Genomic DNA, 14486 nt, shown 5'->3' on the forward strand with positions numbered 1-14486 from the left:
CATTCTAGACTTGTTAGTATTACTTCCTCGATTTGACTTTAAACTAAGTCTTTCCACGGTGAAAGAAAAAGGGGAAAGAAGAGTTGTTCCCCGTCGGCCAATGAATTCTTTTCGCTGTTTGCATTCGCGTAAATCCATTTCACTTCGCAAATCGCGTTACCTGATTTCCCGTTCGTGCTCGTAAAAAGCTTTTCCCTCTTTCTTCGTTCCTATGATAAACAATTTAGCTTCTTCGACAACTGTCGTCATATCGATCGTGTGAGTTTGTGAAATAATTAAAACTCTCGTTTGAAGAGAAGACAAAAAAAATATACCGAAGAACTCTGAATTGTTTCTCAAAAGTGAATCCACCTAAATCGTTAACAGTATAAATATATAGATATGTATATGTGTGAACATATGTACACGTATATGATACAGTTAACCTACGTCTGTTTCTAAGGTAATGCTCGATAGCACATTCATAGATAGAAACAGTTAAATCAGAAACATTTTACAAGCGACTTTACTCATTTCTTTTATCTTTTTTTTCTTCAAAAACTATGTGCAACCGTGTTACGCACATCGGTTCATTTTTAGTTTAGCCTTAACGTTTACGTGATTATTCGTCGAAGGCAACGAAATGCACGTGCTTCGAACAAATCATCAGGGAACTATAGGAATCGTTCCTATTCTAAGAAAAAAAAAAAAATACTTTTGCAAAAGAATCTTTCCAAGGTCCATGCCTTAAGAGAACAGTGACATACATGTAATAATAAGTGAACAGAGTGCTAGTGAAAATGATTTCTATGCAATGGTGACGTTGGTAAAGAAATACCGAGACGAGATTCTTTTTATTCCCGTCGCGATCGTTAATGGTTCACATCAGCCATGATCAACAACGCACGAAATCATTGCATAAAGTGTCGGTGGAGGAACAATTCAGTGAACAAACTTGCCGATGCTTGGTACACAAGGAGCACATTCGCATGCAGCAAATCCAGTTAATGAAACACAAAAGTAGCATTGCTCACGCAAATAATTAGTAGCGTTCAATCCAGCCGGAAACACGGTCGGCAATTTTCAGAACTAGAGCACTGATCAATCGGGAGTGATACCATTAACCCATTATGCGAATAATTGATGTTTGCCATAATCTCAATATATAATATATACTATAATTTAATATGTTTAATTTGGAATATATAATACAACTTTATTATGAAGGGAAATAACGAGACCATAAGCTGATGCAAATAATGTTTTTCTTAGCGAAAGACCATACTAATGCAGGATAGAGTCTGTAATTATTATTAAAACACGTGTTCCTTTTTTATATATATATTTTTATATTGAATCATATGAAAATATGAATATTTGAATCAATATTTGACGAATATTCCGGGCTACAAAGATCGGGTTAATTCTTTCTGTATATTCTTGTACCCACAGTATATTATAAAGAAAGGTTTCCGGTATGTTGGGACATACGTATTGAGTTAATGCAGGAAGCAAAGAAAATAGGAGCAGCTAGCTTAACTAATAAACAGCAAAGATACCGCGGGGTGTGATAAGATACTCCGATTTGAGGTTCCGGTTCTGAACATTGCTATTTGTTAATTAATGGGCACACTAAGGCGTACTGGAAACGTAAATTAACTAAACAACAGACAGACTCAACCACTCACGAGACATATTTACTAATCGTCACTGCCTGTAACGGCATCAATTAAATATCAATCAAGACTCCATTTTACCTGAGTTCAGAATGGAGCCTTGCGTGGGCCGAAATAGTTGTAGAAGTAGTAGACGTAGTGTTAAACAGAGGAACAGATAAGTCGCATACATTAATTAATCGAAGACAAGAAACTTAAGTGAATTTTGCTACGGAATTCGCTATATCATTTTCTTTTATTTTTTTTTTTCTTATTTTTTAAAGTTCGTTTAATTTCTTTATCGTTAGATACGCGATAATTGACAAGTGGTGGAGCTTAATTGTCGCTGCTAAAACGCTAGGCGGATATCTGAGAAAAGTGGGTAACTTATTTACCATGCTCAACTTTCATTGGCCGCGAGAGCGATCGCGGTGTGAGTTGTTTCTAGGAAAGCTAATTACGGTTTTTGTATAGGTCTTTTGTTTTTTTTCAACTGATCTGTAAGACAGTGCAGATAAGTTGAACATAGCGTGGTGACATAACAGTATGATAGAAGCTGTTAAATATAATAATACGAAATTCCAGTGTGGTGGTGACTGCTAATAAGGGGGACCAGTATTACCAAACATTTTTCAGGATAGTGAGAAAATGTCGATCGTGTTTGTTCTAGGCGACAGCGTTTTCCTTCTACCGGTGCCTTAAATTCTACCAGTAATTTCCGAAACTTTCGAACCTCGAGTTCCCCATCGCGGCAACGTTTCGACAAACTTTTATCGCGCCGTGACGCGGAACTCGGTTCGCAGTAGACACGGTAGAAGTAAACGCGAGGGATGACATGAATTTTAATTTATTAAAATCAGCGAAAGAAAAAGGAAACGGGTGAAAATGGTGTTCTCTTCCATTGATCCAAAAAACCAACATGTCCAATACCAAAAGGAATACGTGAGAGTGGAATTTTAGACAATCTAGGGCAAATCGTAGAGTGACTATCATGGCAAAGGTGATATATATAATATCAAAAAACACTGCATAAGCCACATTTCAGAAACCAGTTATAGATCCTTTATCGAATATAATTTAAGAAAGCGAAATCAAGGCAACGAGAAGTGATTCATAAACGTAAATCGATATCTTTCTAATACTAAGGTCGTTGTAAACACAGTGCCATTAAAAATTTGTTAAAAGCGTTATTCGGATAACTCCATTGTAGTTTAAGCAAACTAAGATGTCGCATTCATTAATAAACGATGAATTCGCATAAGACCGGGTATAGTCGTGAAAATTCTCAAATAATTTAAAAAAAAAAAAAAAAAAAGACCTTATAACCAATTCATCAAGTTTATGTGAGTAGCAATCCATTTAGCAAAAAATTCTGCGCTTGTAGCAAGCTCTGCGCCGTACAGAGTGTCAGCAAATATATCGTCATAGCATAAGAAACTAAAATAATATAAAACTCATTTACTAAGTCCGCTATGTGGTCAACATCATGGCAAATGCTTGCAGAGCGAAAGAATTCACTTGTGGAAAACCTTCAAATTACCTTTTTGTTGGCGTACTTATGGTAGTACCGTTGGATATTGTTAAAAGTTATTATGAACAACAGTAACGTATTAATTCTGTGTTTACTAAATCATTGAATAAATAATATGTGATGTGTACGATTCGTTTCGAATAAAATGGATTACTACGAAAACGAAGAGTCAACTAATGGATGAGAAAAATGGAATGTATGAGTGAATATTATTATTCGTGTCAACAATAGATTAAAAAAAAAAAGTGATTCGCTTCGATTTACACTATTACACTACGAATCTTTCACCGAACTCCAATTGGGTTTCTCGCGTCTTCTATGATTTCATAAATTATATTCCCCAAAGTTCTCCCAATGTAATTAATCGCTTTTAACGTTCACGTTTAGCACATTAATTGCGTAGGATGTATATATATATATATACGCCGTTAATTTCGTTCACTACTAAAGTGTGCAATTAAGAAATCATAGAACGTATATCAACGAATTTAATTACTCGAAAGTTTCTGATAGTAAGATTCAGTTTGCATAAAATGAACGTGTGCTTACCGATTCCAAACGGTTTCGATGGGGTGGTCACGAAGTTCTCCTCGTTCCTGGCGTGGCCAGTGGACGCGCGTCGCGAGTGCAGCAAACCGTTCATCTCGCTGTTGAGATCGGTTACGCTCTCCGAACGCGTCACGTTCAAAGAGTCCATCGACGGATCGGCTCTCAAGATCTGCAAGCGTTCGCTTGTATAAATCACGCTTCGACGGATTCATTTTTACCAAGTGACAGTGTTAGAGATTCAAAGAAAATTTTAAAAGAAAATCATTTAAATCGTGTAAGTGATTATTTTTTAAGTGAATCGAAAGAATCGTATCGAACTTGATGGTATTAGATGTAGAGGCGTAACGCCAATTATTTAATAATAATGAAATTGTATATTCTACTATATTTTTTAAAATTATGAATTATTCTCAAAAGTTTTATAGACTTTCGGTTACTCAGCCCTACGATTGTCGGTAAATTAATTATCGACACATTTCGTGATCACTTCCTTCCGTCCAAGGAAATGTACTTTTTATAGACTGTTTTAAAAATTTTATTTTATATAGTCAGTCCCATAAATGTTCATACCCTCTGTGTTTATTGAAGGAATTTGTCTCTAAATTAAATGATAAATTTGATATTCTCGAATAAATGTTTCATTACATATATATATGCAAGTGTAAAATTTATCCATGTAAAAAAGATCGAAAGTAAAGTTCATGTTATAATATTTGCAGAATAAAATAAATTTCTATGCAGATTCAATTTTTGTAGGCACGTTCGCGAAGATTTTATTTTGCATAAAGATCCGCAGTCTAATAATGAAACATTTATTTGAAAACGTCGAACCTATTATTTAATTTTGACAAACTTCTTTAATAAATATAGAGGGTACGAATGTTTATAAGACTGACTATTATTGTATTTTTATATTATATAATCTCAGAGCACAGCTCTGATACATATTTTCACAAGTCTCCCAATCAACGTGTCAACCACGTTAAATATGAAGGACAAATGGCTCGCTATGCCTAATATCATCAAGAGGAGAAATGTAGAGGTTGAGATAATATGAAGTATGAGATAAACTTGAGAGAAAATAAAACAAATTAAACGAAAAGCATACAGTGCGTCCGAGACGGCGAAGAGGCAGTAGTACCTGCGAGAAGTTGGGCACGCTTGCTGTCTTGCGCATTAGTGGTTGACCTTGTGCTTGCAGAAGTTCCTTCACAGCGACGTTTTGTCGTAGTCGGTCTAAAGTAAGGATACTTTCCACTGCGGAGACACCGCGCGTGTATTTCTCTAAATAAACATCACCAGACGTCAATTTAGATTTGTACAATCCTTATTTTGTCAGATCCTGAAGAACTGGGCCAAGTCTTACCGATGTATGTCTCCCCATCGCACAAACTGGTGTCCTCTCCGCTGGCAGCTATTTGTGCCAAGCTCTCGCGGTCCTCCAGTTCCTCGCTCGCCTTTGGTATATTGGAGACCACCTCGTAGGTGACCCCAGTTTGCGTTAAACAATCAATGCGCACGATCCTCTTGAAGATTCGATCCGTGATACTTTGTCTTTTGTATATGTTCAAGGCCAATCGCTTGCGCAACACCAGGTCCATAGGCGCGGGATGCGACAAGCGCACCGTCGTCTTCAGGATCAGGAAAACTCGCTCGTTCGCTGAAATGTGGTTGCATTTTACAGTCCGGAATTGAACAATCAGATGGAGTATATTTGCAATTGTCTCGGAGCACAGTTCTAGATTAATAGATATTTTCACAGATCTTTGAATTAACTCTTTGCACTCGAGAGGTGACTCTCGGTCACCATTAGGCTCGACGCAGTAAATCAACCAGCAATTATGTTTGTTTCAGTTTAATTTCATTGAAACTCGGAGTGTCGATAAAATGATTGTCAGCGAGGTAAAGGTGACCTGATTTTCAAATCTCAAACTAGAGATCTCATCTTCGAAGTCAATTTAAGCTTAGTATTCGAGTGCAAAGGGTTAATATATTAACCATGTAGTTATTTGCTTCTGCTATACCTAGTATGTTGAGATTCAGATAATATGAAGTATGAGATACAATGAGGTGATAGCAGTGATGGAAGATTTCGTAGAGAAAATTGGAAGAGAATTCGATTCACTGGTGACTATAAACATTCAACGCGACGTAGATTAATACGCGACGTGTTTTAATATACCATCTGTGACTTTGTTGAGGTGTATGTTGTCGTGTATACTGGAGTCCCAGGCAGCGATGGCGCACACGTCCTTCTCTATGTGTCGAATGATTGGTAGATTGTAGAACTTGTTGCCGTGTTCCTTGGGTAGAATAGAATTCAGCCCCGTCACGGAGACTTCCTCTCCTGACTGATGAGTCGAGAGATCGTCAGCTGCACAAAGGTTTCATTTTTACAAGGTCAATTGAGATTTCTGAAGGGAAACTTCTTTTAATCCATTCGCTACCAACTACGAGATGTCTCCTAATTCAAATTGATTGCAATTACTCAAAGAAAAAGTTTATATTATACTCTTTTGAGCCAGGAATTATTGCAAGCGGAGATCGTAAATTTTCTTTTTAAAATAACAAATTTAATATCACTTCTTATTATCGAAATAATAACCTAGGCTACGCGTCTGTATTAAATCTTGGCTCGCAAGACAAAACTTTTTAAATTGCCAGGCAGTAAATGCGTTAACACATTATGTGGGTGACAGAGATGTTCATTAAGGAATTAAATAATTCATTCTGAAGATCAGGTGTTGAGAAAAGAAACAAGGCTGGATAGGATTGGTGTATTTTGATCAAGTTTTAAAATTAAATATTAACGTAAATGTTAGTTTTCAATTGTATAAGAAATTTTAGTTTTACAAGTATTTATACGAGCTTGTCTATCACTGAAAGTGTTAATAAAGAGTATTATCATTGGTAGACTGCGGATCTTTATGCAAAATGAAATCACCGCGAATGTGCTACAAAAAGTGAACCTAAATAGGAATTTATTTTATTCTGCAAATATTATAACATAAACTTTACTTTCAATCTTTTTTATATTCTTGCATATTGTTCGTATTTTGTAGTTTCTTGCACATTCAAATTTTCTATAAATGCATAAAGATCCGCAGTCTAATCATTGGTAGCAGCGTACCGTTGAGATCAAGGAACAGAACAGGAATGTGTGGTTCCATGCCTGGCGGAGGGTTCCAATCGGCAGGTGCACCAGGGATCCCAGAACCTGCCGCTGGAACCAGGACCGCGTTTCTTTCTTCTGTCAGACTGACCCACTGATCCACCAGGCTCTGTTCTCGCTCTATGTCTTGCTCCGTTTTGTCTGTGCAAGACAAAAATAATTTTCTCTAATTATTCTTCCCGGAATGATTTGCTCTTCGAATGTCGGATTCTTACACGGTTAAAGACCATACCTTGTTTGTTGATGAGTTTCTGAATCTGATGATCCAAGTACTGCCTCCTTCTCATCAACGCTTCGCTCCACTTGTCCCTCAGTGTGCTTAGGTCTTCATCTTGGTAACTGTCCAAAGGAATCTGAAGCCGATTCCTCACGGACACGCTGCCTACCGCTATATTCAATATCGATTGACAGATAATCGGCAGCGTTCCTGAATTTTGCACCGGTTTCACGCGAACCTGTATTCGCCGTTGTTGGCCTTGACGTAACTGATAAATACCTCCTGAAAGACACAGACGAGGTTATTTAACTCTTTTCAGTCCAAATTCTCTGATTTCGGTACATTTTTGTCGCCACGTCGTCCAGAAATGACTGACAGGAATATTCGTTAAGGAATGAAGCAAATTAATTCCAACGACGAGGCGTTAACAAAAATAAACTCGAATACGACTCGTGAATTTGGCTAAAGAATTAACCCTTTGCACTCCAGAGGTAACTTTCAGTCACCATTAGGTTTCACGCATCAGATCTATCAGGAATAATGTTTCTTTAGGTTTAACTTCTTTGGAACTTGAAGCGTCAATAAAATAATTGTCGGTGAGGTAAAGGTGACCTGATTCTCAAATCTCGATAGCTCAGCATTCGTGGCAATAGAATGCTAAGAAAGTATCTTGAGTCGCTGGTAGATACTAGAAAAAAGGGCTCGAGTGCAAAGGGTTAATATTGTTTGGGGTACAATACAACCCGTTCATGTCTGACCACTTCTCGCCAATTCTACTTACGGAGTTCGTAAACTAAATATTGTCCAGGGCACAATACAACTCTCGATAGCTTAGCATTTGTGGCAATAGAATGCTAAGAAAGCATCTCGAGTGGCTAATAGATACTAGAAAAAAGGTCTCGAGTTCAAAGGGTTAAATACAAATGTTAGATTATCTAATTTTTAATTGCCTCCGAGACAAAATTTTAACCGTATAGAACCGTTTGTTTGTTAAATATTCACGAGTTTTAGTCTGGCAGGTAACGTGTTGAGCGTACTGTAATTTAAGTACGAAGAGGTTACATACCCGTGAACATGTCCTGTTTTACAACTACGTCGACAGGCGAGTACTCTCCTTGTTCGTTGAGCTCTTGGATCTCGACCCACAGTTCGATCTTCCGCGTCAACTCCGACCATCTATCGGCTAACGATCTAGCTTTGGCCAGCTGTTGCTCGACCTCCCAACCAGGTTTGCTTCTGGAGAAACCCGCGCTTCGGTGGCCCCATACCTCTATGCTCAACGCACCCTCTGCAAGTAGAAACGAAGTTCTAAATATCTCTGAGACTAGATGTACCGTCAGAATTAGATTTCAGTAGGGCAGCCATCGGTTGTCGGTAGTACATCGCGGATGTTTGTGCAAATCGAGTATTTAGGAGAATGTCGCATCTTGTAAACGGCAGGGGCTACCACTTCGGTGGTAGTCCGGGGAGTGACGACCCCGCCGTAGCCTAGTCATCACACATACAAGCACGCATACATACATACACATATAAACGGAGAAGTCTTGAACGGAGAATTTGATGAATTTGTGGTGCCAGAGAATGCAACGAATTTATAGGTTTAAAAAGAAGTATGTAGACGCAGACATACATACACATACAAACACCAAAGCTTTGAACTGTGGATTTTATGAATTTATGACACTAGAAGGTGCAATGAGTATAACATAAAGGAAAGAAAGTTAATTAATTTTCAACATACTCAAACTCTCTTCATTTTAAACGTGTTTAAATTTTCTTAATTTGAAATATACTCAAACTCTCTTAATTTCAAACGTGCTCGAACTCTCTTCATTTTAAAACATACTCAAGCTCTTTTCATTTCAAATAAACTCAAACTTTATAGTGTAAAAAAAAAAGTATGTAGACGCAGACATACATACATATACAAAGACAACAGCTTTGAACTGTGGATTTTAAGAATTTATGTACAGTAGAAGATGCAATGAATATAACATGAAGGAAGGAAAATTAATTAATTTCAAACATACTCAAGCTTTGTTCGTTTCAAGTATACTCAAACTCTCTTAATTTCAAACATACTCTTCTAAACAGAATTGTGCATGCATAAACGTCCGCAGTGTAATTAAAAATTCTTCCGTTCGCCCTGCCTAATTATTGAAATGATTATGTACCAGCGCAGTGTTCCATGAACTCCTCCGTGATGGGCACGGTGAAGTCTTTCGTGTGATTGAACTTGAACGCCAGGGAGTCCCTCTGTCCCGCCTGGCAATTGGAGTTGAGCTGTTCCGAGTTGTCCACTGCCGGGACCACGGTGGGCTCTGGATAACCGCAGAACATGTACTGACAAAACACGTAATGGCTCAGCGACAATGGCAACCCGGTGGCCTGCTTTATCGTCACGCGACATATGATATGACTCGATCCCGAGTAATCTTCGGGCTCTGACGATGTCGAGTCCGCCGACGACTCGGACGCCGCCTCGCAGATGCGATCTTGAGGAAAGTGGCCGGATATGCGGCTAATTTCGACCTGCAGTCGTCCAGCGACTTCTCCCTGTTGGCTGATAATTGGCGTATGATAATCTAACCGAACGTCGTGAAACAGAACTTCTAAGAAAATATTCGCTACTCCGATAAGGTTGTGATTCTCCTGGGACTCGTAGAACGGGTCTTGAGTCTTTCCCGGGACTTCGTCCTATTCCAGAAAGAAAAAAGGTTGTCAATGGTCTCTTCCTCTTTGTTATTTCGTTCGGTTCAACCCATTTATGCCTGGGGTAAACAGTTTGACAACTTGCGGAAAGGTATTGTAGGTTTCGTGAAAATGAAGATGCAAGCAATACTGGTTCATGTATCTCTGCTTGTGTTTACGCGTATAGTAGTAGGTATTCATAATTTTTGCGATGAATTACCTTATTCAGAAAATGTAAAAATGAAGTACATAATTGTTCGTTTGTTTAGACCAGCCTTATCAGCATCAAAAACAGTTCGTTAACACTTTCGCTGCGGATGACGCACATGCGCGTCCTTTGTTTTTTTAGTCGGTTTAGTCGTATTTAGACAGTCAGTACGATCTAAGCATTCATGTTGGTCTGTTCTTTTGTGTTTAGTGTTGTGGTTGGACTTTTGGAAAATTTTCGTTCTGTATTTACCCTTATAAAATGGATAATAGCCAACAAAATAATCATATTAGAACATTTGTAAGAAATTTGTCATTATAAAAGATATCATAATTGCAGCTCCAAGCGAACGACTACTTATTTTCGTCCGCAGCGAAAGTGATAAGCATTACGTACACCTAATGTTAATTTCGTTCAGGGGTGGACCAGGCATAAATAGGTCGGGTGAGTCAAACATGGTTACCTTAATGGCAGGTAATCGTTGACAATTATTGGGATCCTTTCTCTCCTCGTACATGTCTCGCATATCGACTAACTTATTTTCTAGCTTCTCCATGGACCACACCTGGCTACCCATGTTCGTCCTCTTCACCAGAATCGCGGGCTCGCTGACGAAGGCTCCCCGCTGAAAAAATACACTCTGCATGTTGGAGAGTGCGAAAGCAAAACAAACACAAATAAATAAACAAAACAAAAGGGAACTGAAACTGCGGGGAATTAACAAATTGAAATTAAAAAGCCGGAAAGAATAGTAACGTGACTGGTGGAGGGTAGAGAAATTATATCAGAAAACATGATGATAAAACGCATACATTCTTAAGCTTCTTTGAACTATTCCGACAGTCTACAAGGTGGACGGTTAACCCTTAATACAGGCGTCCAAATTTGTTAATTCGCTGATCGATTAATTTTTCGAAATTTGTTGTGTTTTTGTTAAAGAAATATTGTTTGAAGAGATAGTTCAATTTAAAGTACTTATAACCAATTATACGTATATGTTTCGTGTTGTTGTTGTATTTATAACTTTGTACGAGGATATGATTACTTGGGTATACTTTGCAGTGGATTGATTGTATTAGGTGGACTGGAAGGTAACGTCGTTTTTAAATACTTGTTTATCACTCATCTCGTTGATTTTTATCGATCTGGCACTGAAAATTTGCACAATAGGCGACAAAAGGCTGTTGATAGCGATGGCGATTGCATAACTGATTAAGAATAGAAATTTATTAAAAATCTGTTTGAATTTAATGTAAAAGAAACGACATTACTTTCCAGTCTACCGAATACTATACGTAATCTTTTTCGCGTGCTTTTTAGTATAGTGAGTGTACATAGCGTCTATATAGCGACCATGAACTGCAGTGGGCGTTGCCAAGAGCCACAGAGGGCGTGACCGACCGCTATGGTGGGGGACAGCATTCTGTGACCTTGATCAACCAACTAACTTCGCGTCGTAGCGCGCATTACCCAAGGATTACACAAGCAAACTCATCGCAAACGTCGACGTCCCGGCACGTTACCTTTCTATTCGGACTTAAATTGTTCGGCGGTATTTGCAGTGTGACGCTGAACTTGGTTTGCTTCCCCATCTCCTCCGCCAAGAAGTTCGCCTCTTGCACCAACGAATTCGCCCTCAGTATGTCCGCCTTTAATTGACCTAAGCTCCGTTTGAACATCTCGTCTCTCTCTTGGGCCCATTTCTCGACGCGCATTTGGGTAGTGGGCGTGCAGGCGGGCAGTTTACCGCTTTGGCTACCCCTCAACGGGTCGTAGGGTACGTATGGCGAATAGGGCGTCGACGGTGACAAGATATTGCGAAGATGCTGAAACTGGCGCTCGTACTCTTGCCTCTGCTTCTCCAGCGCAACCTTCGAACAGGGAAAGAAACGTTTAAAGGAAACTTGACCAATTTTGTTTGATCGACTAGACACCATTTAACCCTTTGCACTCCAAGCAATTTGGCTATATGCAGGTAGTCTACTCCAAGATCTTTTTTTTTTTTAAATGACCAAGTTATGATTCCTTTTAGAATTTTACATTTTTATTAACCAAATATAATCGTATACAAATGATAATAGTTTAATGGAAATAGTGCTCTTTATTTGATTATTTATACGAAGTTCTTTAAAACAAATAATGGACAAGCAACGTATTTTTGAATGATAATAGTTTAATGGAAAAATTGCCCTTCATTTGATTATTTATACGAAGTTGTTTGGAACAACTAATGGACAAGCAACGTATTTTTTAACGCTATTGTTTAAGAATATTGATCTTGTAACTAATTGAATTTAGACACCCATAGCTTATTAAAAATTAACGATACATCGTGGGCAGTACAGGTGGCCTTGGGAGTGTAAAGGGTTAACGAAACAATAATGACGATAAGGATAGATTGCCAAGCAGCTATCAACTGAATCTCGTTCTTTCACCTTACTTCATGAACTTGAACTTATTTCTTGTTCCAGTATGGTAAACGAAGTCGTTAACTGAGTGAAAAAAAAAAGAAATAAATTATTTATGATGCGTGAAGCTTGTAATTTCCATTAAGTATACAGCTGAAATGAGCATACGTCAGAATACTGGCAAAGAACTTGGCAATGTACTTTTATAATAAGAAATCGGAGAATCGCTTAGATATTCTACAAAATTAAATATTTCTTGTATCATTGAAAAGATCAATTGAAACCAATCTCTCTGTTCTCTTAAGCTCTCATTTTCACGAAGTCATGCGTATTAAACCCGCGCCACGAACTACCCCTCTGTCTAGGAAATTCAAGACACTAGAAGCTGATCAAATCAATCGTTCCTCAGATTTGATTTCAGATCGCCGAAGACGACCCCGAGACCTAGTATCGCGATTGTTTCCCGTTTACCTGTTTGTCCTCCTCGTGTTGTTTCTCCAGTCTGGCAATGGCCTGTTGAATCGGATCGTTCGACATCTCGTTGAGCATCAGTTCCTCCCTCGCGAAGTTGTAATCGATATTCTGAGCGGGTGTCTGAGGCTCGCTGTTAATCGCTGCGAAGAGAAACAACGGTTCCCCGCGGATAATCCCGATAAGGTGGTGTTTTTAAAATTCAATAAAGCGAGAGCAGTACCTGTTGCGCTCCTGGGACAATTCACCCGGAAGAAATGATGATTTCCCCAGACGATCCTGTCGCCATGGAGCAACGGCGTTCTCTCCACAACCTGTGTGCCGTTGACGAAACACCTGGCGCCGTTCAACGGCGTCATGTAGAGCCCGGACTCCTCTATCGTGATGACGCAGTGCTCAGGCAGGATGCCCAGTCCGTGCAGCTGGATGTCCTGGTCAGTTTTCGCTGAACGACCACCGACCAACGTCCTCTCCTTATCAGTCAACGAGGTTTGATATGTAGAATGGTTGGAGGATGGATTGGAGGATGGTCGATAGACAATTACTATTCTTAGGAAGCAGACTGTGGATGTTCATGGGGAAAAAGATTTGATACTTAACCCTTTTAGACCTGGCGCCCACAATTGAGGACACAAAATTTAAAAATGATCGTTTAGGACGATTGACCAGTTCTCCTCAAAAATTACATTATTGGTATTTTTGATTTTATTTTTGTCCACACTAATTTTACTTCAAGTTAACCCTACAAATTAAATTACATTAGTACTAGGAAACAATTCAGGTCTGAAAGGCTTAACACATTCGCGACCGCTGACGTGAATTGACGCCACTTAAAATTCTATTCCTAGTCGTGAAAAAAATTATTAGAATCTTTTGAACTTTCTAGAAAACCCAATATTTTCACGAGTATTTGTCTAGCACTCAAAGTGTTCATAGACCAATAAGATTTCCAAAGGCGACCCTGAAAACTGCATAGATTAAACGCGAGGAAGACTTCGTCGAGAATGTGTGTGGAACGGGAATAAACTTCTCGAATTACCAAGAATAGCCATTGTTTATGAAACGAGGATGTTAAGATGGCTCAGTGGCCCCGGTATGGTCGCGGAGTGCTCGTTACTCTGTACGTACTTTCAGGTAGTAAACCAACAACTCGTTCAAGCTCGGATCGTCGTTGAGATTAACAAGATAGTACTTGTTCTTCTCCACTTGGATACCGGAAGCCTGCACGCTGATCCCCATTTTCTCCAGGGCCTGCTGCCTTTCGTGCTGCAGCCTCTCCGTCTTCACCAGCTTCTCCTCCCACGTCTGCGACATCTCCTTCATTAATCGTTCCGATTCCGACAGCTTCTCCGTTATGTCTGTGCGTTGTTGTCCCACTATCGATCCTTGGCCCTTCGCGGGAGGAATGGAAAACAGAATTAAAGGGGTGAGTCAGAGGGTAGGTTCCAGCATAGCTGGAAACTTCGCTAACCGCTCTGTGAAACACGATCATTCGCTCGCTGTGTATCCTATTAATCCTGTCGAAAGTGGAATCAACAGGGCTCAGGCTAGGATCGATAGAGTAGCATGATCTGTTAAAGAATTCGTTTTTTCGGGAGAGCTTCG

The 14486-nt window shown here is 39.1% G+C and overlaps 1 protein-coding gene and 1 long non-coding RNA gene across 10 annotated transcripts in view; one reads left to right on the top strand and one right to left on the bottom strand.

Annotated features, from left to right (window-relative positions):
- Positions 1-14486, bottom strand: part of LOC128895243 (kinesin-like protein KIF13B) — a 131862-nt gene that overhangs the window by 10957 nt on the left and 106419 nt on the right. For 2 of the 9 annotated variants that reach the window (XM_054157672.1, XM_054157667.1), the window contains exons 8-21: positions 14010-14273; positions 13105-13354; positions 12882-13024; positions 11526-11873; positions 10466-10627; positions 9278-9800; positions 8170-8391; positions 7119-7385; positions 6845-7027; positions 5897-6088; positions 5081-5374; positions 4823-4998; positions 3715-3883; positions 1737-1754 (exon numbers count right to left, since the gene is read on the bottom strand). In XM_054157672.1, the coding sequence (XP_054013647.1) occupies positions 1737-1754; positions 3715-3883; positions 4823-4998; positions 5081-5374; positions 5897-6088; positions 6845-7027; positions 7119-7385; positions 8170-8391; positions 9278-9800; positions 10466-10627; positions 11526-11873; positions 12882-13024; positions 13105-13354; positions 14010-14273 (3211 nt within the window). Of the gene's footprint in view, positions 1-1736; positions 1755-3174; positions 3190-3714; positions 3884-4822; positions 4999-5080; positions 5375-5896; positions 6089-6844; positions 7028-7118; positions 7386-8169; positions 8392-9277; positions 9801-10465; positions 10643-11525; positions 11874-12881; positions 13025-13104; positions 13355-14009; positions 14274-14486 lie in introns of all 9 variants that reach the window. The other 7 variants (XM_054157664.1, XM_054157663.1, XM_054157671.1 and 4 more) reach the window with 5 other exon arrangements.
- LOC128895264 (uncharacterized) overlaps positions 1-14486 on the top strand; it is a 74384-nt gene that overhangs the window by 6318 nt on the left and 53580 nt on the right. The gene's annotated exons all lie outside the window — the stretch shown is intronic.

The sequence above is a fragment of the Hylaeus anthracinus genome, unplaced genomic scaffold (assembly GCF_026225885.1).
Source record: "Hylaeus anthracinus isolate JK02 unplaced genomic scaffold, UHH_iyHylAnth1.0_haploid 5, whole genome shotgun sequence".
Taxonomy (NCBI): domain Eukaryota; kingdom Metazoa; phylum Arthropoda; class Insecta; order Hymenoptera; family Colletidae; genus Hylaeus; species Hylaeus anthracinus.